The sequence below is a fragment of the Epinephelus moara genome, chromosome 20, assembly GCF_006386435.1.
Source record: "Epinephelus moara isolate mb chromosome 20, YSFRI_EMoa_1.0, whole genome shotgun sequence".
NCBI classification, from domain to species: Eukaryota; Metazoa; Chordata; class Actinopteri; order Perciformes; family Serranidae; genus Epinephelus; species Epinephelus moara.
The window spans coordinates 28,604,471-28,631,632 of NC_065525.1; the positions used below are offsets into that span (position 1 = coordinate 28,604,471).

Genomic DNA, 27,162 nt, shown 5'->3' on the forward strand with positions numbered 1-27,162 from the left:
CTAGCAGCTCATCCAAATATGGTCACTTCTGGCTTAAAAAATCCAAGATGGCAACAGACAAGATGCCAAACTCGAGGCTTGGGTCATGTCACTGTGGCTATGTCCATTATTTTATATGGTCTATCATGGAAACAATAAGTATTTTACATTCCTTTTCTGGACATTATCTGGAAATTCTGCGAACAGCCCGGTCTCACACCAAAGTCATTGAAATTTGGCGCTTGGGCAGTGGCATGTGACGTCAGACACTGACGAAATAAGCCGTCCTTTAATGTTGGCATGGTACGCAGCTGGTTGCTGTCATAGTTTGACAGTGCTCGGTGGCATCAGAGGGAAACGCAGCAGGACAAGAATGAAAGTTAAGGTGGCGAAAGTCAGAGTAGGGTGGGTGGAGGTCAGTTGTGGATTGGTCCGTACGTCTGACGTAATGCGTTTATTCTGAAAGAGACTGTATGTAAACACTAAATTTCATTGGTTGATGTTCTGGGACACCGTGTCAACTTCTGCCTGTTACATGCATTGACTTCTTTCAAAATACACTTCCGTTTTCAGATGAAATTTAACATTAACATACGATCTCTTTCAAAATAAATGCACTACATCGGTACAGCACGGCAAATTGACGTTTTTTTCCTTCAACAACAAGCACACATGGTTTGGCTTTAGAATCTAAAGCGGCCTTCATATGATAAGAACAATGCGCTTCGCTCACCACCAGGTGCGGCGCAGAGGTCAGAGGTAAACTCGGTCAAAGTTCAAATAATTTCAACTCTGAGCGCAGCGCACGGGCGGAAAATCCGAGCGGTGCACGATGCCAAGGGTAGCGGTGCCGCATTGTCAGGCGTTGCCGCCCTCTCCAAAGACAAACAATGGGACAGCCAGCGCAAAGCGGTTTTACAGCTGATCATGTGTAGAGGCCTTTATGGGACATGAACACCACTCTCCCGGGTGAAAGTCAGTGTTTGTTGGACCCATATGCCACCCCTCCCACCTGCCCCACTCGGCCTTTTGTCGCCTTAATTTTCATCCTTGTCCCCCCGCATTTCCCCCTGACGCTGCCAGGTGCCGTTAAACTATAACGGCAACCTGCCGTGTATCGTGCCGACGTTAAAGGACGCCATTTTTCATTGGTTTCTGACGCTGCAAGTCACTGCCAAAGCGCTGGATTCAGACAACTGCGGAGTGAGACTGTGCTAAACCAAATGTCAATATGTGACGAGGTTGGAGTGTGAATATGTTGCAGGTAAATTTGCACTATGAACCGAAGCAGCTAAATTCATCTATAATAAATTTTAGTGGCATGGCAAAATGCTGTCCTCAGTTAAAAATGACTATTGAAGAACAGGAAGTGCTCACAAAAATAACCCTTACCTCCAAAAAAAATAAAATAAAAAAATAATGAAAAAAGACAGGGGGGAGAGGGTCTCAGACTGTCTAGTTCCGCCCCTGTTAGTCATCACTTGTCCCAGGAAGTATTGTGTAACACAAAGATCCTCCACTTTCTTAAAAAAGCTCCCGTTAACAAGTAATTAAAGACAAACTGTAGACTTCCTAAACAGATGCTACAACTGAGCCCCTCCGAATGAATCAGTCCCTCGCCTCCCTCCCTCCATCCCTCCTCCTCTTCCTCCTCCTCCTCCTCCTCTCCCTCCTCCCCTCCCTCCCAGTCGCTCCCCTCTGACTACACTGTACACACACTCTCTCCCCTACCTCACACACACGGACGCCTGGACGCTGCAGCGTTTTTAAGAGAGTGTTTCCATCCCTGGACAGGAGGGAGGAGGCAGGAGGAAGGAGATAATGTCCAAATCCTGACCGTATTAAAAAAAAAGAAAAGAAAAGAAACACAAAGAAACAACACATCGGATGGATCGGCGGTGTGTTTGCGAGCGCTAAAACACGGTCAGAGTGTCATTGCAGACATGGGTCGCAGCGGTACGGCACCTTTCGCTCAGCTCCTTGGGGAGTGTTTTCACTGTCAGTCCTTCAGCGCTGGAAATGGCGTTGTGATGCTGAGCATGGAAGACGCAGCGGAGGCGGATGCCAGGGAATAAAGAAATATATGATCACCTGTGCTTTTCTTTGGGTTGGATTTTTAGTAGCGGTGGACAGTACCATGGTGAATTACCAGAAATACATTACTGTTATGCAGCTGGCTCTGGGGGTGACCGCCTCCAACAAAGAACATTGTCTTCCACCCAGGAAGCGTATGTGGTGAGTATGAATCTTGGTGCGGATGATGATGATGATAATGATGATGATGATGATGCAGGTTGGGAGAGGAGGGAAAAAAAGGGGGGGCTGCGATGAGCTCCAAAGCTGTCGCCTCCCACATCTCGTCAAGCGATGAGCGGGTCATGGAGCCACGGTGCGCCCGCTCACTCTCCAAAATGACATAATATTCCCTTCAACCACTGCAGCCAGTCTGCACCATGTTGCAAGCATCACAAACATACTGTGGTCGATACACAGTATAGGTACGGCAACTACTCCGCATGCTGGGAGTTTGCGTGCGTGCCTGCCTGCCTTGCGTGCGTGCGCGCGCGCGTGTGACACCCAGTCCAGTGGCTGTAGCTTTGTGTCCTTCCTCTCCATCAGTTTGTAAAGTTGAATGCGTAGGGATGATGTCATAGCCTCATCACTGTTTCTTTGCCTCCAACTTCATGTGCTTTAATGTACTGTACGGCCTCCACTGCACTGCTGCTGTCACTGGAGATGTCATCATCAAGCTAACCATGTGGTAAACCATCACCCCGTCCTCCTCAAACCTCCTCCTTCTCCTCACTGCTGCTGTGTTGTAACTAATGAATAAAATGTAAAGCATGAAATCCTCTCCTGTTTTTATTTCCTGTGCTGCAGCCAGGCCTCCATGTCTATTAAACATTTTCCACCCATACTCTCAGCATGTGTGTTTGTGTGTTGTCTAGCCACCTCTCCAGTGTCCTCATTACTCTGTGTGCCTGTACGCTACAGTATATTGCAGTGACCACCTCTCATTGTCTCTCCTCCTGCAGCCTTGGTTCATTTGTTTACTTTAAAGACAGTCCTCCTTTCATTCCTTTTCCTCTCTGTAAGCAGATTGCTGCCGAGGCTGCAACGTGTGTGACATAGTATCCCTAATTACAGCCGGATTACCATCGTGTTTGAATGCAAAGACGGTTAATTAGGAGTCAATAGGCTCAATGGCACTCTGATAGCAAGTGTCTCACACAAACTCAAAATGTATCGCGCGGCGTGGATCATTCAACCACACAATGCAGTTAAACTGGCGTGGCTCCAGTGTGTGAGGAGCTTAACTATTATCATCACCTCTGTAAAGCCAACCTAAACCATTTCCTGCTATCTCTGTGTGTGAGGCGAGGATAAAACACTGAGGCTGAAAATCTCTGAGCATCGTATTGTTGTGAGGAAGAATAACATGCTCAAAGAAGACTCACACTCACACAGTTACAATCTGATTTTACATCATGCAGTATTACAAGTTTATTATGCAAAAAGCATGCATGTTTTTACAGTTTGTTAGTGGTGTAATAAGGTGTTTTATCTTAATTCGAACATGCACAAAAACATGACCACCATCTGTTTTATTTAACTCCAAGAGGAGCAAAGTGCTGCTGTAACCTCATCCGGGGTCAGATGCTTATCACATGCAGCTTTTTTATCACTTAGTCTCTTTGGCTAATCATATTCCTTAGTCATTCTCTTATTAGCCTAATTGCCCCCCAAGGAGAAGATGAGGGATTTCACAGAGACAGAGGACTTCATTCATGTGTCTTCTGTTATTGTCGTTCTGATACTTACATCTCTATGTTCACGTAGTTTTTGTAGGGAGCTCTTCCCGTCTCATCTACAGCAGTGCACTGATACAAAAGGCTAACCTAGTTATGTAACTCTTAGAACAAGCTCTGACCTTGTTACATTGAATATTTTTTTTTACAGCTAGAGTGAAAAGCAGCAGTCCCAGCTTTTGTGAGATGGAGTGAAAATGCTGAGCTCTTCATGCGCCTCCAGTAACCCGATAGGGACACTGATTCATAATTGGCATTTTTGCTTGTAAACTTTTTATCATGTGTCATTTAAAGGGTGATAACAGTGTTTCAGTACAACCAACTGCTTTCTACCTCTCCAGCAGGTGTTGTTTTCCATGATTCCCATACTGTAATTTTACCACTTGAATTTGTGTTTCTCATATTCATCACACTGAATATCATGTCTGCGAGTCAAAATAACATTATGAGACAATGCATAAGATAAGATAAACTTGTCTGACAAAAGCAACCACCTTTGACAGGGCTTGAACTTCACACAAACAACGCACATTTAAAACACATTTAAAGACGTGTAGTAGTTGACAAGAACAGTGTTAACAGCTCAGGGTACAGTGCTTATTTTAATGTGTTCAGGGCGATGATGCTGTGCAGACTTTTCAAACCAATCTGTGTTTAATGGTTATTACCACTTAACTGTAATTGATCTCTGAAAGAGAAGCAGACCATTTTAACTGTCTGTGGCAAATTTTTAAAGGTCTGCTAATTAGTATTTGTGCTAATTCGCTAATTCTGTAATATCATACAGAAACGATTATTGTAATGATTTGCAGAATGTTTAGCTGCAATGTCAAAATCATTTAAGCTATTTGAAAATTGTTGACGGTAAAGTAAAGTATACAGTACATTATTTGTAGTTAAGAAGATAAAACTGGCAAAAACCTTAGACTGTAAAAATAATGGTCGCAGCTACCATGACGTCACTCATTGACCACACTTTGGCCGTCGCCATCTTGGTTTTTGGAGCCATAAGTGACTATATTTGGGTAAGAGGGTGTAGCTGTGGAGGAGGAAGGAGAGGATCTGATTGAGAAGCTTTCGGCAGACAGCCTGTCACTCAAAGCAGCCCACCCTTAATTATGCATAAATTGAAACCTTAATAACATGTAAATTGGTGAGCTACATAAAAATTCACCCACGCACAGTTGTCATGAATGTTGAAATTAGCTATGGAGACCAACACCATATTTGTACTGTACCAGGTTGTAGACATGTTTATTTGTGCTGTAAAGCCCCTGTCTACAAGGATTGACTGGCTTACGGAGCCAGCCTCAAGTGGCCGTTCAAAGAACTGCAGTTTTTGGCACTTGTGTGTTGGCTTCATTTTTCAGCCCTGGAGGTTGCCACTTGGCAAAAACAGTAGTATGGTCTTTTTAGTCTTGCATAACCAGACCGATGTTGCACTGTGCCAGCGCTGGAGAAAGATCTGGCTGAACCTATCATAATTGAGTACTAAGGGAAAAACGCTTTGGGTCGTTTGTGTTTCTTTAAACCAGTCAAAATCATTTTAGGTAGCGCTAAGACTAAGATGCCACGACAGTGCTCCTGCAAATCGTAACACACAGAAATGGGAAGCCAATGGCAGGATTATACGAACAGTCTACATCCTGTGAGCAAAACTACAGCCCTTTATTATTTCCCTTCTATAAACATTAGTAGAACAGTAAGAGCCCCTAATAATATGAACGAATAAGAACCAATATTGAAACGTGACATAAAGGCTTGTTGGCTACAATGAGACACCAACAGTTGCAGTTAGTTTTACATCCTACCAACATGGTGATACCTAAAAATACATAAATACAGTATGTGGGATTAATATTCTGAAGATTTATCCTCACTGTCATCCTCATCTTCATTTTTGTTACTAATGCCATCAGTTGTAGTAAAAATAATAGTTGTATTTTAAGTGTAACTGTAAAAGTATTAGTAGTAGTGCTGTAAAACTTGTGGCTCAAGCTGCCGTACACCATTTACAGAATGTGTGTAAATTCAAGTCACAGTTATTCCACCCCCCCCTCATCCTTCTCCACACTATATAATACATGACAATTTGACAAAACACACAAGAAGTGTGTTTTGTCACCTAATGAATGTGCTGTAATGCAATACTAGGTAGTGTACAGTATTCTCATTTTTGAGATTTGTGTAAACCTTGTAAAACACGCAGTGTCTGTTCAGCTGAATGAAATGCAGCATCACGACATTTTCAACAGAATAATTTAATTTTATACCTAATATTGGAGAGTTTCAGGTGAAGTGCAGCAGAAGGTTTTGACACCTCATGAATCATAAGCACTCAGTGAATCCTGCATTGTATTTTTTCAGAGCCACTTGAAAGCACACATCAAGTCAGCCGTGGGGCCTGAAGAAAATGTTGCAATTGTACATTTCTGCAAATCATGAATACATTACATTTGCACGTTTCATATGTATCATAACAGCATTTCTTAAGTGGTGTCATACATGAGCAGACTTTGTCATCAGGAGATGGAGGGGATGGTGGATGGCGTGTATTTAGACAAGACACCTGCCAAGCAGACCACTGTATACCACTGTTTGAGACCAATTTAGTGAATCATTTGCTGTGTTTCCAGTGTTTTTGTTAGCCATCAAATGTGGGGGTTTTGTAACAATCCATCGCTGCATTTCCTGCCGGGATAGTGCCATGAAAAGCAATTGTTTTAACTGAGGAATTGCAGAAACGTACAATGGCAACATTTTTTCCTGGCGACTGCGTTGCTCAAGACATGAAGCATAAAAAAAAGATGTTTCTAATAATAAATGCATGGTGTACCTGAGAGCTTCAGCTTGTATACTGTAGTTCTTCATATTTTAGTTGTAATTCATATTCTTACATAACACCTGGCTTTGCTGTGAGAACAAATGTCCCTCGTCTTCTCTCTGCCAGGATTCTGGAGAAAGACACTCTATCGGTTTAACCTTTTTCCACAAATGATATTGATAACTTGATTAAAGTGACCTTTTAGATCAATTTTGCTCTTTACTCACTAACACTGTTTGTCCATACTGTAAAAAGATACTCACACCTGGGGCTGAAGCTGTTATTTGAAAATGAATCTATCTATTCTTATCAACTAGAAATGGCAAATATTTACTGGTTAAAGCTTCTAAAATTAGAGCTTTCATCTTTTATAATGTAAACTGTGTTAAATTTGAAGAAATCTTATTGGGCTCTGGTAACTTGTGATCATCATTTACCATTATTTTTTTACATTCTAGAATAAACAAATAATTTAATTACAAAAAAGATAGAAGATAAAGATATAGATAGATATTACTACCCTGTATGTATTTGCAAGTGGATCATATTCCCGTCATTCACAGATACATTGAGCACACAGACAGGATGTGACATCACTGACAGACAGACAGATTTAAACAGAGGAAAACGGTTCACTGCATTTTAATTTAAGTGACTGTTTTTTAAGGTTGCTCTTTACATAATTGCAGCGTTAACTCTGTCCCATTTCTGGTCAAACGGTCAGAGCTGCTTCCTGTTCTGCTGATCTCACAGCGTGTGGCGGTGAGATTACACACCGCTCTGCCTGAACACTTACACCATCCACCGTGCAGAGACAGTGTGTGCCATGTGCATCGCATCCTCCCAAAATTAGAGGAGGCGCAGCTCCGCTTGCCTTTGATAAAGACTGAATAGCAGCAGCAGCTCTCTAAATTAGGATTAGTCTTTGCAAACAGATGTTCCTCTTGCCTGCAGTCTTAAAAACCCATTCCCCTCTGTACACAGCCAAAGATTAGCATTAACCTGGCTTAATGAACTTTACACTCTGTTGCAAGCCTGCAGGGATATTACAACAAGTCCATTGTGTTTATGTAATGTTTCGTCTTATTTTTAACCTGCACCTTTTCTCCAAAAAGGAAAACAAAAGCAGACAGATACTGTGGTTACAGCACAGGGATAACTCATTCAGGGCTAATGTTAAATTAGATTGTGTTTCTTTTACAGTGTATGTGTGTGTCCTTATGTGTTTTATTGTGTCTGTGTGTGAGTACCAGACACTGGTGAGGATTGCTCTCCTTGTTAAGTGTTATATTAGCAGTGGGTAGGATGGGAGGAATGGAGCGTAACATTGCCTATTGACTTGCTGATTAAGCAGTGGCCGTTATTGCTTGAACTAATCGTACCTGATGGCTCCTCCAGGCAGACAGGGAGCAGAGGGACGGCATAAAGTCCTGCAACTGATTAATGTGTGTGTGTGTTCCTCGTCCTTTCTTTGTAATAGCATCAGGCATCTGCTTGACCTTACCTTATCTTTGAACTACATTATCGCCCTCTGTAGTGGACGGTGCGGGTCATCGGGGGTCCTGGCATTGATCTCATTTCATTTGCTTTTGAAGTGGATTTTTCTTTGTTCACAGAGACAGCAAGAAGTCCAAGACTCCAATACAGTCATCATATCAGGGTCAAGCAGACACTTATTGTGTTCACACATCAAGCACCTGACCTGTTTGCTTAAACAAAACAGCGAGTAAAAGACTGAGGCTTTATTTAGCATATTACAAGATAATGTATTCTCAGTCTTTACACAGCCGTCTGAAATCAACAGAGCAGAAAATAAAAACGCACACATTTCCATTTGAATGTATTGTATTATAAGCAGCTCAGTCAGAATTCAAATATAAATATCAAAGGTGGAATCAAGTCAGTGTTTGAGCTGAGAAAAACAGTGTGTACAGAGCACAAGAGAAAATAAAACACAAAAGTTACAAATCAAAAACTACCTATCAGGCATTTAAAATGAAAGCTTTCTTATAAAAATATGTTTTAAGCAATGTTTTAAAACGTTTGATGTGCTAGCCATCCTAATCTCCTCAGGCAGAGAATTCCATAGGCTCGGGGCCTTGATGGCAAAAGCCCAGTCACTTTTAGTTACCAACAACAATCTAGGGACGACTGGTGCAGTTAGGCTTGAGGATCTCAGGTCACGACTTGAAGCTTAGGTAGTCAGAAGCTCAGTTATATAACTGAAGGCTAAAACATGTTGGTTGTTCATAAGTTAACCGGGAGGCGAGAAATGAGGGAATTTGCTCTTCACCAAATGTAATGCCATTTGAACAACATAAAAAATAATATATTACATTTATAAAAAATCATTAACACTGTTTAAAATGTGTACTTATTTTTTCCAACAAGTTTACTGGACATTTTGCATATTGCAATTTGATTTCGTTGACCACCATGTCGTTTTGATATAGGAACAAAATTATCTTCGGTATCATTTTTATACAACTGCCTCTCCATAACGTAATATTAGTTCTCCATGGTTCTCTTCTGCAACTTGACTGGATGCTGTTTGACTGGTTCAAACACAGTAGATCTGGGGAATTAAGTGTCAACTTGCTTGGAATGAATAGCGTTAACATAAGCTGAATCAGAAAATGATCCAAAGTCGTCAAAATACAGCAGATGGGCATTGACTTGCGGCATCAGAAACCAACAAAAAAAACATTGCTGTTCAAGTTTAACAGCACCCAAGGGCATCAGGGGTAAACATGGCAGGACAAGGACGAAAGTTAAGGCGGTGAAAGTCCAACTGGTGCAGGCAGGAGGGGTGGTGGATGGGTCCAACAAACACCGACTTTCACCAGAGAGAGCGGTGTTCACGTCCCTGTTCTTGTTTCCTAAACCTAACCACATGTTTTTGTTGCCTAAACCCAACCATGTGTGTTTGTTGTTGAAGGAAAAAAAGTGTCATTTGGCAGTGTTATATCGACGTAGTGCCTTTACTTTGAAAGAGACTGTATGTAAATGTTAAATTTCCTGTGAAAACAGAAGTGTATTTTGAAAGAAGACAATGCATGTAACAGGCAGAACCTGACACGGCATCCCAGAACGTGAACAACCAACACACCCAGGGTACTTTGTATGTCGTATGTGGACGTGGAAAGTCCATGACCAAATGACAATATGTGACGAAGTCAGAGTGAGAATGTGTTACAAGTCCAAGTGAAGTAACAAGTCATTAGTGTTAAATCCAAGTCAAGTTGCGAGCTACTATGATTTGGTGATCAAGTTAGTGACTCAAATCAAAGTCATATTTCTTGAGTCCACACCTCTGATAAATAATATTATACATATAATAATAGTATTTTGCATTTTAGATTTTGTTCTTTGTTTTACGGCTGTCTTAAAGATCCAGTGTGTAGGATTTGGGGCATATATTGGTTGAAATGGAAGATAATATTCATGCATGAAAACAGCTTTACATCTGTCTGTTAAATAAATACTAGAAACAGGGTACACAGTTAGTCTGGGCGTGTTTAAAAGTAACAAAGTCTGCTTACACATGATAACACACGATAACATGATATGTTGTTGGTTTCATTCGTACATAAATCAAAGTTGAAAGTTTTACAGTGAGTGACTGCTGGGAATATGTCTTGCCCTGGAGCAGTGACAACTGCGATGACAAGACTCCCAGAAGTCACTGCACCAGGCCGAGGAATAGTCTGAAACCTGTCGTCTTTACACTTTGGTCTTTGTACAAATTAAACAAGTTATAATGTGTGAATTAGTGAGCTGTAGAGGTGCTGGTAGGTGGATTTTGTTACCTTCGTTACCCACCTGCTTTCATCAGGTTTCCAGTCTTTGTCTTTGCTTCATATAAAGCTACTGCTAGAGCTTCGTATTTAACGTACAGAATGAAAGTGGTCATCTAAGCCTCGCCAAGAAATACAGATATTTACCAAAATGTCAACTGTCCCTTAAAAATTATGTCTTATTTTATTAAATTGTGTCATTAAAAGTTCCTCAATTTCAAAGGTAAACGGTCGACTTTCTTAAACTCTGGCAATATTTTGGGGGGGGTCACATGCCAAATGGCGTTCATCCATGTGTAGTTTAAAATGTACCTTGAACCGTGATAAAGTGAAAAGGAGATGTTAACATTCAGTCTCACAGTTTTATGTATTCTCTTAACCTCAAGAGAAACACATTATACCTGCATATTTGATAGAGAAGGAGAATTCATCACTAAAGCGATATGAAATCGTTCACTGCACATTATATCTGAGTCGGCACAGTTGCTGGCACTATGTTACATTCTGCCTTTGTGGCCTGAAGTGTTTTGGCTGAAATCCATTTCAGAATCAACATCCAAGAAATGAGCCTCCGAATGCGCAGGACTGCACTGGGGCCTGCGATACAGTCCATGCAGCTTTTCTCATTAGTCATGTTTGCTGTATTGTTTATGAGAACAATCTGAGGTCGCTTGTAATCGACTGCACGTATTGCCGAATGCTTTTTACCTCGTATTTCCAGCCAGTAAGCACCTTACACCGCTTCAGGCAACTATTGACTTAATGCAGAGAGAAAGTGGAAGGTGATGTTCTCTTTCCTCCCATCTTTGTTCATTCCTTTCTTTCCTAATTTCCCCTTGCTGAGTCTCAAAACCTCGGGAGCTCCTCTGGGCCTGCTGCTGAGCACGTTAATGGATATCTACTGTCCCTGAGCCGCACTGTGTAGACAGGATTTTTCCTCATTGAATATTGTGTTAGGTAAATCCTCATTAAGAGTGAATGTCCTTCATGACACTGAGAGGAAGGACTGAAGAGAAGGAGGCAGCACCAATTTAAGCTGCACTGTGCTGCATGAGCACGGCACACTCACAGGGAACAGATTGTTCTGTCCTAAATGAAGTATTTGCTCTAAGAAATCTCAGAAAGTAATGAAAAATGTTTGTCACAATCTCCTAAAGTCCAAGGTGTCATCTTTATAATGTTGGTTTTGTCTGACCAACAGTCCATAACCCAAAGATATTTAGTTTTCAGTGATATAAGATTCAGCAAAGCAGATCTTTTTCGAAGGAAATATTCTTTTGGCTTCCCAACCATAGACTGTAAAAATAATGCACATATAGCTACCATCATCCACTACTTTACCGACTATACTTCCGTTTTGAAGCCTCAAGTTCAGCATTTTGACAGTTACCATCTTGGGTTTTTGGAGCCAGAGGTGACCATATTTTAGTGCTAGAGCCGTGGAGGAGCGAGGAGAGGATCTAACTGAAAAGCTGAAGATACTTTCAGCAGACAGCCTGTCACTCAAGGCTCCCTGCTCTTAATTATGCGTAACTTTAAGCCTTAATAAAATGTAAGCAGGTGAGTTATATAACAATTCACCCCTGTAGAGTTGTCATTAATGTTGAAATTAGCTACAGAGAACAAACTGTTTTTGTACCAGGCTGTAAACATGTTTCTGCTGTAAAGATGGGCACTTTAACATGGGGGTCAATGACTTGCTTCTGGAGCCAGCCTCAAGTGGCCATTCAAGGAACTGCAGTTTTTGGCATTTGGCTTCATTTTTCAGCCCTGGAGGTTGCTGCTTGGTCCCAACACATCCGGGATGCTTTGTGTTTAAGTGTCTCTGGAGCTTTGATGGTTTCAGAACCTTATTTGACAGAGTTCCCCCACATTCAACACATTGTGCTTTTGTCTCAGCATCACTGCCTGTCATCATGAGTCCAGATTTTATGTTTTCAGGGTCATATTCCTCACCAAATGCTTTGAAGTGTTGTTTCTGGTGCAGGGTTGTCTCACACTTTTTAGTTTTAAAAACTGATCCATTTGGCATCACTGCGTCCGAGGCAACATTAGCTAGCTAACGTTGGCAAACACATGTGACGTAGTGATATTCAAATGTAACTGGTCTTTGAAATTATGACTTTAATTTCACAGTTTTTGTTCATGTGAAGTGTTGAGCACATTAAGACATAAAAAGCAAGCTTTGTAAATTACAAACAAATTACACTTTTAATTTAATGTAACCACAGCCCACTAGATGGCACGCTGAGGCTCACCAGTAATCAGCGACTCACTGGTTGAGAATTGTCAATATACGATGTATGACTTTTCAAAATAGCTGATAACTAATTTGCTGCCCAGTTGATTCATTGTGTCAGCTCTACTAACTAATAGTAGTATTGTAACTGATAGTTTTATCCATGGTTAATAACTAATTTATTAACACTTTATACATCTGTTATAAGCCACTAATGAAAATAACTTCTGGGTTGCCAGGTTGTGTGTCTTCTCCTCCAGCAGGACACTCATAATGTCTTTTTAAATAGTTCTTAAGTTAATCAGCTAATGGACCACTTACCTTCTGGAAAAACCTGCAAATAGTTGGATCAAAATCAAGTTATTAACAGCATGTTAACATTTATAACTCTAGACTTGATGACTCATTAGAAACTGTGAAATCGGCATTTGTTAACACATTACTAATATTTAAAGCGACAATATATTTATGGGCGGCACAGTGGTGCAGTGGTCATTGTCGCCTCACAGCAAGAGGGTTGCTGGTTCAAACCCAGGGACGGGATGTTCTCCCCATGTCAGCATGGGTTTTCTCCGGCTTCCTCCCACAGTCCAAACATATGCAGGTTAATAGGTGACTCTAAACTGCCCGTAGGTGTGAATGTGAGCATGAATGGTGGCCCTGTCATAGTCTGACGACCTGTCCAGGGTGTACCTCGCCTCTTGCCCAGTGTCAGCTGGGATAGGCTCCAACCCCCCTTGCAACCCCTTACAGGATAAGTGGTTACAGAAAATGAATGAATGAATATTCATAGCTGCATTATTTACAAATAAAAAAAGATAAACACCAGCCAAAGAGATTTTTCACAACCTGGCCTTCTGAAGGTCTTAAAACTGATCTATAAAATATTGGTAATTCATTTATTAATCACTAATAAAGCTGTTAGTTGTTTTTTTTTAAGATATTTTTTTGGGCATTTTTTGCCTTTAATGGACAGGACAGTTAAGTGTGAAAGGGGGAGAGAGAGAGGGGATGACATGCAGCAAAGGGCCACAGGCTGGACTCGAACCCGGGCCGCTGCGGCAACAGCCTTGTACATAGGGCGCCTGCTCTACCACTAAGCCACCGACACCCCAAAAGCTGTTAGTTTTAACCTATACCCAACCCATTACTAGAAGTGGTACCAATGTAATGTATATCCCTAATATATAGGAGACAGACGTGGCTGGTCTGAAAAAGTTTCCCTGCTGCAGATTGATTGATCAACTAAACTCTCAGTTCAGTTTTATTCATGCCGACGGGGACAATTAATTTTGTGGCAAACACAGCACATTACACAGCAATTAAGCAGCGAACATGAGAAACACAAAGGAAATGAGAGGCGGAGGCTATTAATGTGGTCAGCAGGGTTCCAACAGTGCTGCTTAAGTGTGTCATTTGTGAAGGGTAAAACATTTCCTGAGAGTATCGGTGATAGGTCAGCCAAGTGTGCCTCCTCCCCACATCTCACCATGACCCAGCTACAGCGTGGCTGGTGTGGCCCACAGAGCTGAGCAGGCCCTCTGTGTTTGAAGTTGCAGTGCTTCCTGAGCTCCAACCAGGTCCCCTACAGGGCCTCCGTGACATTAAATCCAATTATAGATTTCTTTAAATGCCATTTTATCCAGCGGGGGACTGTGGCCTTTTGAAAAGCAGAAAACGTAACCACTGTGTTCTTCCTCCTCTTCTTCAGTCTTGCCCGTGGCACTTTGTCCTGCTGTGATACAACCATGCTGGATGTGTACTTACCCGCCCTGATGTAGCACTGTTGTTTTTTCTTTGTCCTCCTCCTTCCTCCCGCTCCCTCGGCGCTGACCTCAGGATACACCCCAGCCCGACCGCTGGCTCCGTCACAGCAGCATCCTCATCGAGCACCAATCAGGGCAAACCATCACTCCGCCGCATCAAGGGCCGCATTCACAGGAGCAAGAGCCTGGACAGCATTGATCTCCTTGACTCCAATGTAAGTAAAAGACTCAAAGGCAAACGCAATGCAATAATGAGCTGTATCACCAAACCACAGACGCTATAATGTATGACTGAAATGTACAGAACAAATCACCAACTTGACATTAGTGAGATTTAGTTACAGTATTGACAGATACAAAAAAGTCCCTCAGGAATATGTTTCAGCTGTGAAGGACTCTTGAAGGACTACTTCAGGTGTTGTGCAGGATAATGATTTTTACTCTCTGTATTTGATTGATGTGTGACTGAAAGAAATCACAGACATTGTATTGTTTAAATCAATCCAACCATGCACCAAAGAAGGTTGCACAAAGGACAGTATGAGCTATTTGTCTTGTCTATTTTGTCACACAAAAGTGGTGAGATTAAACCCCACACAATGCTGCTTACACACAGATCGCAAATGGTGGCACATTTCACAAACAATGGTCTCTTGCAAATTGTAGATCATTTAGCAAGTCCCGCAGGGCTTCTGCAATCTTGTGCATGGGTCGCAAGTATGGAGTGAAATTTGTGGAAAATTAAAGGAACAGGAAAATAGTGTTGCAAATTGCAGCATGCATGTTGCAAATTTGGTGAGTCACATTTACATCTCAGAGATGATGATGATGGTTCATCTTCCTGCTGTGTTTGAAGCAGTCCTGAATGGTTTTGTTGCACCACACTCCATAAATATGATCTGTGTTTGGATTATAGGAGCGTGTCAATATGTGCCTTGCTAGTCTTTCTTGTGTTGTACCAGTATGTTTCCTTAATTAAAACATTTGTGGCCATTTTACACTTTTTGTACAGATCAAACAAACAAGGTTTAACATGTTAACTGATGAGCGGTAGAGGTGCTGGAAGGCGGATTTTGGTACCTTTGGTTAAAGCAACGTTAGCAGTTTTCCCCTGCTTCCAGTCTTTATGCTAAGTTTGGATAACCAGCTGCTGGCTGTAGCTTCATATTGACCACACAAACATGAGAGTGGTACTGGCCTTCTCATAAAAACGGCTGCAACTAACGATTCTTTTCATTAATCTACAGATTAGTTTCACGAGTCATTGATAAGTGATTTAATCTAGTGGTTCCCAAATGGTCGGGTGTAGTTCAAAAGGGGGCCGTGGGTCCATTCTGAATGGACCCCAAGTGACTCACAAATGTGTCAAGTTTGTAAAAAAAACACAATTTATTTTGAATTACAGTGAATTTCAGTTAGAGAGCTTTTATTTTGGAGTGCCGTTTCCTGCTGTAGAGTGAGTGACTAAGGGACAGCTAGTGAACAGAGACAGCTACCTAGCTCGACAACATGGCCAAATGCAAGTATGACGCCAAATATATTTAACTGTCTTGAATTAATGACTAAGGAGAAATCTGGACCCCATGCCTGGATCAGTTGGGAATCACCGATTTAGTCTATAAAATCATGATTTCTCAGAGCCCAAAGTGACGTCTTCATTGCTTCTTTTGTCCAACCAGCAGTCCAAACCCCAAAGAGGAGCAGAGTCTCACATTTAAGAAGCTAGAACCAGCAAATGTTCGACATTTTGGCTTGAAAAATGACTGAAACAATTAGTTGATAATCAAAATAGTCTGCAAATAATTTTCTTTCCATCGATTAATTGACTTATCATTGCAGCTCGACTCATAAAACTCTCTGCAACAAAGTGAAAAGGTGTATTTCCTAGAATGTTCAACCATTCCTTTATTGTGAGACACAAGTGTGTTTACTCTCACGTTTAACTCAAGAAGGAAATCCTTTTAAATCTCTTTTAATTTTGACTACTTGGCAATTTATAATCAGTTCTTGAATTAGAAACATAAAAGATGCTGAGTTTTATGTGAAATTTATTAAATTGATAGCAAATTAAAGATTCACTTTACTGGGTTCTACGAAGAAATTTGGTTTGAGCATCAAGCTTATTATTTTATTCAAAGGCAAAAACTCATCTTTCATCCGTGTTCACATTCAGAAAACAGGTGTCTAAACGGCTCAGAATGTTCCCAAATGCCGGAGGTGAAACTCTTTCTTGTTTTATCATCACACTTAATGATCATGAAACACCCTGTGCCGAATGTTATTAGATATATAAAAGGCATATTAATGCACAAAGCAGCGTTTGAAATCCAGAGATCTGATGTGCATAAATCAAAGCAGTCACAACTGAAATACACATGTGGACTTTGTTGTTTCCAGACAGAGCAGTAGACTGCTGGAGGGCCTCGGCCTCCGGGGAATTATATCGTGTTGACAGCTCGGATACGACCTGACTGTGAATTGAGCTCAAACGTTCCATCTCATTAAAGGATATCGCAAAACCACTGAGCTGGTTGAGTCACTGATACAAGTACTGGTCAGGAATGGTAATTCTGCTGAGAACAAATTAGTTTTGAATGCCTCTGAGACATATATTATATTTTATCACAGCTGCTTTTGCTTAAAACCATGTCAAACTATTATTTCATGTCTTTAATGTTATGTTAAATGATGTTTGAAATATCATTTAGTGTACCCCGAGGGTTTATCTTAAACTCCTAATGATTTTCAGCTGAGTGTTGCTGTGTCATAGGCACAGAGCTTTAAGCCACTCTCTAACATGTTGATTTATTAATGAGCTAAGAGTCCACAGACATGCTTGTAGCTCTGTGAATTGCATGCAACAAGCTCCCAATGGCAATGCTAACATGCCGATATTAGGGAGTTGTAATGTTTATCATGTTCATCTGCTTAATTTAGCACATTTGCATGCTTATATTTTCTAGTCGAGACAAGTCAATTTTATTTTTATAGTGCCTCAAGTGGCTTTATAATCTAGCATCCTCTGTCCTTAGACTAGGGATACTCAACTTCCTTTGCCTGGAGGCCACTTTTACAAAATGTCAAGAGTCCAGGGGCCAGTTTCTCAGAACTGAGGAAATTCAGGGCTTAGCTCAGAGCTCTGACTCAGGGGTTTCCGGGGATCCTACCCTGGCACTTTTTTTGCACCACATTTGGCCCCTGGGCCATAAGTTGAGCATCACTGCCTTAGACCCTCGTTTTGGATAAGGAACCCCCCTCCAACACCTCCATCTGCCAGTGCTTATCACATATAGGACAAACAGTAAGAACACTAAGTACAGCTGAAGTTGATGGAAATTAGATTAGTTTTGCAGGTGCAGCTGTATCTGATCGTAAGCAAGGAAGCAAAGTTTCTTTATACAGCACCTTTCACAAACACCAGTCACTTATTCACAGCCATTTATTCAAATTCATTCAAACACCAGATGAAATATACAAGATAAACAGGCATGAGACACAATTTAATGCAAAAAATACTACATGCTACCTAAATGCCTGTCTGAAAAGATGGATTTTACCTACGTTTTAAAAGAGTCCACAGTCCAAAGACCTCAAGCTTATTGGTAGACTACTCAAAAGTTCAGAGTTGCCGATTTGAAAGCACCCTGAGCCTTGAAATGTATCCGAGGTACACTTTAAAAATCCTAAATAGAAGACCTAAGAGCTACGCTCATGATGTCAGGTTGCAGAGGATGTAGTGTGGAGCCTGGTGATGTAGGGATCTATAAGTGAGCATCAAAATTAATTCTAAAATTAACAGGAAGCCAGTGCAGAGAGTTTAAAATAGTTGTAGTATATGACCGTCTGTCAGATTGCGTTAAGAGCCTCGCAGCAGCAATTTGGACCTTTTGTAAGAGGATTTACTAAGGTAGGAAAAAAGAGAATTACAGTAGTCCAAATGTGATGAGATAAAAGCACGTATTAGCATCTCCATTTCATTTCTTGAAACAGATCTTTGGTCATAAACCAAAGAATTGGACACATTAATGTTTTGATTTGACGATGGTGCTTGATGAAAGGCCAAAGGATCGCCAGTTTTTACAGTTCATTCTGAGGGTGACATCAAAGTCTGAATATAATGTCATGACAATAGTTGTTGAGACACTTTACTCAAAACCATAAATGTTAACCTCATGATGGCACACAGGGAATCCCATCCTCTGGGCACCATGGATATCCTTTGTTTTTTGGTTTTGTTGAGACATTTCACAAGGTAAGAGAAAACTTGAACCTGCTTGTGGCACTAACAGAAAGGTAAACTCTGAGTGGATTTATCCTCTGGGCAATATTGATATATGTATCAATATAATGGCACAGGTTGTTTAGATACAGTATTTCTCTAAAAGGCAAAATGTCAACCTGCTGTTGGCAATATGGAGTGGATCACCACAGTCATTACTGCATGATTCATATTCTGGAGACTTAAACGAGCTGTGTACGACACTCAGAGCATAGGATGGTAATACGTAATTGTTTAACTGTTAACCAACTATAAATTTGACCATGATAAGTTAATTCATTCATTCATTCATTCACTCATTTTCCGTAATCGCTAATCCTGCTGGGGGTCGCGGGGGGGCTGGAGCCTATCCCAGCTGACAATGGGCAAGAGGCAGAGTACACCCTGGACAGGTCACCAGAAAACAGACAACCACTCACGCTCACATTCACAACTGAGGGCAATTTATAGTCAGCAGTGAACCTGCATGTATTTGAATTATGTAGGAGGAAGCCCGAGTACCTGTAGAAAATCCAAGTTGACAGGCGGAGAGCATGCAGGCTCTGTACAGAGGGGCTAAGTTCGAACCAGAACCACTCTTGCTTTGGGGTGACAATGCTAATCACAGCCCCACCATGCCATCACCACCACCAATATAAGTTAAACTGGTAAAAATATATATTAGATCTAATATACAGGGACTTCATGGGGAGCTCATGAGACAGTGGGGTCTGCTGCTGCCCAGGCTGGAGTCGTGTGACGCCGCCAGGACAATGGCATGATGTCGCTCATGGTAGACTGAAGCACTTCTCAACAAGCTAATGAGCCATAGGCAGAGGTGGATATCAGAGACAGTCACCATCATTGGATAGTAATCCTCCTTACTGGTGGAAAGGATCAGCAAATTTCCTGTTCTGCCATGACACAGCACGGTCAGTTCAACGTCTGCCTGGTTAGCTTTATTGGTCACAAAAAATATCTAAATTGGCATCCCTGATCAGAGCATATCTATGATTCAGAATCTTTGGCTGAATCGTCTGCACGTAGCTCTCAACATGGTGGTGGCTGAACCTGGTGGCTAGCAGCTAACAGTGCTACAGCATGAACAGTGCTAACAATAGTGCTGACAGAACTAGTAGTGTTAACAAGGGGGGAACTGGAGGATGGGCACCAGGCCTCCAAGATGATGCAGTTCCACAACCATGGGTTGCACAGTGCAGCGCGTGGCAGTTAGCAAGCCAGTGGGACACACACAGGGATGCAAATGTCAGGCTCAAATTGAAACACACAGAGAGGGAGCGTGATTATTCTCTGCTCAGGACGCCATTACTCCACTAAATCTTTACGTAGGAAATAGCTGTTTTCTGCTGTATTAATGTTCTGAATATCGTATAAAGCTCCTTTAAATCTGTACAAAACGTCATGGCAATCCATCCAGTTGTTGAAATATTTCAGTCTGATGCAAAGTGGTGAACCAACTGACATATCCATCATATTAGCCATGCAACTAATGCAGATAATTTGCATTGCGTCACTCAAAAACTGAACAGTCATGATTGACTGAACAAAGACCTATATTTCCAAAGTAATTACAAAATCACCGTTCAGTTCCCGTCTAGTAAACCGGACAGTGGATGCTTTTAGGCTGTAATTGACAGATTAGTGGTGGCCTTGATTTTATGCCATACACAGCAATCATAAGCCTTCATCTGAATGGAAAAAGGCAGTGTAGTGTCACTGTAGTCTCATACTCTCTCCTGCTCTGTAAGTCATAGAGAACGACTTACCACATCGATGTCATTTGTCTTTATGGCATGCCACTCAGAGGACGCTTCAAACGGCTGGAGAGGCCACTATCTCACCAGAGACTGAGAGCCCAGCTAAGGGCTCCTGGCCTTTCCTCTGTATATTTCTTTTGTACAGGCTGTGTGTGCACTAGAGGAAAACTTGCTGACTTGCCCAAACTCAAATGCAGCTGATGGAAGTAACGGTCCGCCTTACAGTGAGTGATGAGACTGCAGGATGCTGAGCTGAGGAGCAGTTTCCATTGCATCCTACTAAAATGTCACAACAGACACAACACTGCCTCTGAGCCGTTGGGCGATCCGCAGTCGTTTTCCAACAGAAAATCTCCCGATTGGCCGTTTCAACACAAAACTGAGGATATTAATCAACTGAGTGTATGAATTTAGGTCCATAACTATCATAGCCCATCAGCGTAGAGCTAAATAATCAATAGTAGTTAAGACTTTGTTTATATCGATTGCTTCTTTTGATTGCTTTTCTCTCTTGATAGTCAGGGGAGGACTTTGGCACTTGGCCCACTCCCGCTGTCATTTGTGTTGGCAAGCATCGCACTTGTTCACAGAAAGCTTGAATCAGATTTTAGTGCTAAGGCTGCAGAAAGCACAACAGAGATGGAGGGGGGGGGGGGAACTACAGTCTTTTAATGCACCCGATGCCTTTGTGGATAGCAGGAGTTATTTTTCTCTGTTCATCAACAACACCTCGTCCCATTTCAAAGCAGCAGCGTTTACAGCATTTTTTAATGCTTTGGGGAGATGCATTAGCCCATCTGTTCAACTATAACACAAAATCTTATTCTGTTTTTTTATTTACATCCCTGATTTTGTTTTTCCAACCAGTTTGTAACTTTTCTTTGTCGTTCTAAAAACAGAAAACCTCTGGAATTAATGATAAGAAGCAGTACACCTTTAGGGGAATACACTGTCTTTGCTATGTGTGATTTTTACGGATCAATGTTGAGATGATTCTGAATCTGCAGCTTATTTATATGTGCATTATATTTCATCATGACATTGGGAAAAAAATCTATACTTTACATTCTACATCTACATTCAGAAAATCTACATTGTATGCCTGGTGCAGTGTGGATACTAAACTGAGGTTGCTGTTTCTGTTTCATGTGTCTTGATTTGAGGAAAGATCTGTTTTTAATGCAGTATTTTTCCTGCCCTCTCAGCTGTTTTGGAAAATGTTAAAGGAATGTTTGCTGCAGAGGCTATAACCAGGTGAGTTGAGAGGGAAACTACGAGTGTATCAGCGGGAGCAGATGCAACTAAGCCAAGATGAAAAGCGCAATTAAATTAATTACTCCTTAACAGATCAGGATCAGTCACCAACAGGGCCTTGAGCTTCGCCTTGGTCAAAGTCTTAATCTCCTATTAGTTCTACTCGCCCCATCCCACTTCTAAAATCCCATCCTTGGCTGCAGTCTGCCGTGGACAGAGCAGAGGCACTCCCCCTCTAACCACCACCAAAAAAAAAAAAAAAAAAAGCCCGGGCGTAAGCATTTATTCGCTGCTCAGTCTTCGGAAAGTGCTGCAGATGCATTTACGGAGAGAGCAACTGCAGCTGAATTAACCAATCTGCATATTCAGGGCCTGTTAGAGGGAGATTGTTCCCGTGTGTTGAAGGCGTGGAGATGCATGAGGGTGGGAGCAGAAGGCCGGACCTGAGTGAGACACACCACGAGAGCTGTGGAAAGAGACAGAGGGAGGGAGGAGCAGAGTGTGGGGGGTGGGTGCAGGAGATTTATCACGACCAAGGCTGCAGGAGGTGTTATTGGAAGGAGGAGAAGTGGGGGGGGGTACTGTGATTGGGGCAGCAGCTGATTTTCTTTTAGGTAAGACAGGTCTGTTATGTAAGAACAGAGTCGAATGGATGATTTTTTTTTCTCTTGTAGGTGTTAAGCACTGGGGGATGGTTGGAGGTGATGGAGAGGGGGTTGTGTGTGACACTGAGGTGGCCCTGTGTGGTGCATGTGAAGGTTGCGTGTGTGCTCCCACAGGCTGCGTGAAGAGGATGGCAGATGTTGGGTATGTTTTCTGGAGGCTGTGACTCAGGAGCAAGGCCTGCCTATGTGTCCTCTGATGGGACATATGGCAGGTCACTGTGAGCACTCTGCACCGTGTCTACCATTATGTTGACTTAATGGCCTCTGCAGCAGCTACAAAAAAAAATACACTGGATGACTGCTATGTTAATACATAATGTATGATTATTAGGTGTGTTTCATGGTAACTGTTCAGTTTTATAATATACCCACAAGCCAGGATGCCTTAAATAGATTTTTATGTAGCTCTCAGTGACACAGCTGGACCTGAATACCCTCTTGTTCATTTCTTAAAGGATGCTGGGATTATAAACAGCCGGGACCTTGGTTGTCAGTGGAAGATTTGAAGAAAATGACGCGTGCTTCTGAATTGTTTTTATGGTCACGCTCGTGTCCCTCATCTACAACAAATCATTTTGAAGAGAGAAGACTCAAAGCCACATAAATCCCAACAACTCTATTGACTTTCCCGCATGATTTATGTCAGCAGAGGAGACCTGGACAGTAAGCACCATCAGCAGCCGAGGATTAGTGGGAATGTAGCGCTAAACCAACATCACATAGGATATTTTCCGTTCCAAAAATACAGTCTATTAATACCGCACTAACAAGCTCTCATTATAATTTTGGTTTATTTTCAAAGAGGGCTTGATGTTCATGTTATTACCCCCCCCCCCCCCCCCCCCTTCTGAGCACTCCAGTGTGGGGTCAAGTGAAGGACAACCAGCAGGATGATGTAATGTTTGTAGGAATCAAGATGGTGGCCATGGCGGGGAAGTCAAGCATGAAGAATGAAAGACTGGGAAGGTTGTCCCAAGACAAGTTAATCAATCGCAGCTGTGGCCGCTCTGTAGATTACATTGTCTGTTGATTGATTATCATGAGATGAACGGATACTGTTACCCTGAAGGTGATATTTTGCAGTCATCTAATGCAACTAAATATTTTACAGGCAGCAAATACACTCTGGATTTACTTGTGTTTATCTGCTGCTGTCTAACACTTTGTGTCTACATTTTTATATAACATCTGATAATGGACACATGCTTGTTAATGTCCTGCATATTAATGAATATGTCATTTATTAGGGCTACAAAAACAGTTATTTTCAAATATATTGATGACTTAATTGATTAATTGTTAAAGGAGAAGTGTGTAAGATTCAGGGTGATTTAGTGGCATCTTGCAGGGAGGACTGCAGATGGTAACCAGCTGAAACTTCTCCCAATTAGAATTCCTTTGGTATTCATTGTTCCAGAGGTTTCTAGCATGAGCCGAATTATCCACAGAGGTCCCTTCCTCTCCAAAACAAACAGACCTGATGATTAAATTTGGTAAAAGCACTGAATAAAGCAGTATCATGTTACAAATTAGTGTTTCGCCTATGCTGTTTGGCACATTGCAGATCTTCCACTAGCACCTGCAAATGTGTGCTCACCTTTTTTATAATCCAGACATTCAGGAGGTTTTTACTGGGAGCCAAATTATCTGCAGAGGTATCTTCCTCTTCAAAACAAACAGATCAGGTGATTTAAACTTGTAAAAACACTGAATAAAGCAGTGTCACATTACAAGTCAGTGTTTCTCCAACACTGGCTCATCAGAAACAGGCCTCTAGCCCAGCACCTGCAAATATGTGACACCCTTTTTTCTGATAACTGAAGATCCAGATGTTCAAGGTTTTTTTTAGCAGCAGCCAAATTATTCCAGAAGTCTCCTCCTCTCCAAAAAAAATGGACCCAATTTTTTAAACTGGTTAAAACACAGAAAAAAAGCAATCTCACGTTGAAAAAAAGTGTGTTTTCTGACATTGCTCGTCCTGGAGGGGCTGCTCACTACAGTAGCAGACACGAAATCAGTAATGGTCCTTTCTAGAGCCAGTGTGTGGTTTCTCCATTCTCGGCTTCTGTAGAAACATGGCCGTGCAACATGGTGATCTCTGTAGACAAAGATCCGCTCCTTATGCAGATATGAACGGCTCATTCTGAGGTTACAAAAGCACAATAATTATGCTTATTATATTGTATTCCATTTCAGCAAATATATCCCCCTAAATCCTACACACTGAACCTTTATATCTATAAATAATAGAAAATAGTAAGAGAAAATGCCCACTATTGTCCAACCAATTTAATCAATTTACAAAAATATAATACTGAGAAAAGCAGGAAATACTCACATTTACATTAAGAAGCCGGTAGCAGCAAGTGTTTCATTTTCTCTGCTGGAAAAGTGACTCTAACGATAAATTTATGTCAAAATAGTTGCTGATAGATTCTCTGTAGATTGCTGATGTATCAGTTGACTTATTGTTTCAAATCTTAATATTAAATATTATCAGCAATAATAATAATACCATAATGAAGTGACAGTTCATGGATAGTTGAAATACAGCACCAGGCACTGTGATGTATGAAAGACAGTTATTAGTTTCAAATCAGTGGTTCACATCCTGTGAGATTTATCATGTCACAACACACCAAGCTCTATTTATGATTACAGAAATAAACACACAAACATATTAAATAAAAAGTGTTTGTACTGTTATTTCCTACATAAAGCCATTATGTGTATTCTTTCTGTGTTTGAGAATGAATGAAAGGAAGAAGAGTGTGTACATTTTGTATATCTAGAAGTGTGTGTATCTGCTGTATCAGTGGCGTGTGTGTGTGTGTGTCACGCAGCCTGCTGTGTTGCTGGACATGTAGGATGTGTGTTGATGCCCAGGGAGGCACCATATGCTGTTTAGACTCAGGAGCATCCCATCACGGCGGACCCGTGGGTGAACAACTCCCTGCTCCTCCTTGTGTCTCCCTCCATCAGTTCACGCGTGCATCATCAGCCAGCAGGGGTTGAAATCACGCAGATCCACTTTCCTCACGCTTGTTTTCACGCCACCATGAATAATTCTCCATATAGATTTCCTCTCGCAAGGCTGGAGACAGTCATGCTTGACACAGAGGAACAGTGTTCAGCTGAAGCCCTGCAGAGGGCAGAATTTTACTACCTATATGTTCATGAACAGAGTGAAACATCCATGTTTGCATAACTGACGCAATGGAGAAAGGAGGAGTTGGATGTGTTGTAGGGTTTGAATGAATGTGTAGCTTTCAGAGGTGGTGGTAGACATGTTGTTGCAGTTGCTAAGACACAGATTATTAAAAACAGTGGGCAGTGCAGCCGCTAGAACGTTAAGAGCTGTTAGTATGAGGACTCTTGGTGCTCATGTGGTTGGTGAAATACCTTCCACTCACCTGATGTATTGCACAGGGGGCAAACTTGCACGGCTCCCTCTGTTAAAGGAAAGTTGTGGTTTGATTTTCTCCTTATTGGATTTATCAATGAGTCCACCTGTAGTTGTGCTAAAATTAATTTCCACTTGAATTGAGGAGCAGAGGAGATTTATAGCATTGTTTGGCTTCTTCCCGCAGTGCGGTAAATTACCCCTGGGTGATTTTTCTCCCTTTTTCTTTCCTGTCTCCGTTACCCCCATCACCTGCCCTCCACAATACCCCTTAGGTCTAGTCCGAAGGGAGCACCTGATCCCACACCACCAAGGCCTCTAATTGCTTTACTCTCATCCTGAGCGTGGTTGCTCTCTTGGGAAAAAGCCATGAATAGACAACCTCGCATGAATCCAAACTAATTTAAAGGGTCCGGTTGATGAAAAATGAGAAGAATACAGCCACTTCATTAATGATTTAACTGGTGGGTCACATCAGGGGTCACAGTATAGGTGAGGGGACGTCACTATGATCGTAAAAGCATTTTATGTATTGTGTTTTGTAAAAATATTATAGATTAAAGCAGTGCCAGACATAGCACATTCAGCGCCCTGGGCAAGCTTTCCCTGCCTTCCACCCCCCCCCCCCAAAGAGAAAATTATTATTGTGGGCTTTTATATTTATCATCTTTATTACCCACAATAATAAGATCTAATGAAGAATCAACACAAATACACAACTTAGCCGACACATCATAATAAACTACCATAAAATTTCAATTAAAAGCCTGATCCCAATTAAACGCTTAGTCTCTTTTACTAGCCTGGTGTAGCTACACATGTTGCAAATAAAGGCCTGTCTCTATTAGAAGCCTGGTCTGGGTGCCAAGCAGTTCATTTTTATAGAAATTCTTTTGATGTATAAAACCAGATTGTTGACCCACTTGAGCTAATATTAGTTAGCCATTTAGATTGCACATAAAAATATAGATATTTAAACTTTTGTCAATATGGAGATGCTACACATTGTTATCATCATCATTTTACTAAAACCATGAGCACCAGAGAGGACCGTAATTCATTCAGATTTTCCGGCATGATGAAAAAACAGGGGTGACTCCCTTCTTCTGAAGCTGTCATAAAGTCAGACTATGTGTCCATTCCTTATACACAACAGTTTTGTGTATGAGGAATTAAAGGCCTGTCCCAAATATAAGCCTGCTGAGTTGTAGCCCGGGCTACTATTTGAAGTTCTACAGTAAAAAAAAAACAAAAAAATAAGAGACTTTAGATTGTGCAAATTTTTCCCAGATGGCTTTTGGCTCATTTTCTCTTACCTTCCCAACATACAATCCACTCCACCTTTTTCGTTACATTCCACCCCCACTTCCGGTGGCACCCTCGGCGGCCG

At 41.5% G+C, this 27,162-nt stretch overlaps 1 protein-coding gene across 3 annotated transcripts in view; it reads left to right on the forward strand.

Moving 5' to 3' along the window:
* tjp1b (tight junction protein 1b) overlaps positions 1 to 27,162 on the forward strand; it is a 92,647-nt gene that overhangs the window by 13,919 nt on the left and 51,566 nt on the right. For 2 of the 3 annotated variants that reach the window (XM_050073625.1, XM_050073626.1), the window contains exons 1-2: positions 1,704 to 2,214; positions 14,488 to 14,629. In XM_050073625.1, coding sequence (XP_049929582.1) covers positions 2,063 to 2,214; positions 14,488 to 14,629 — 294 coding nt within the window. In that variant the 5' untranslated portion in view covers positions 1,704 to 2,062. Of the gene's footprint in view, positions 1 to 1,703; positions 2,215 to 14,487; positions 14,630 to 27,162 lie in introns of those variants that run through there. The other variant, XM_050073624.1, reaches the window with a different exon arrangement.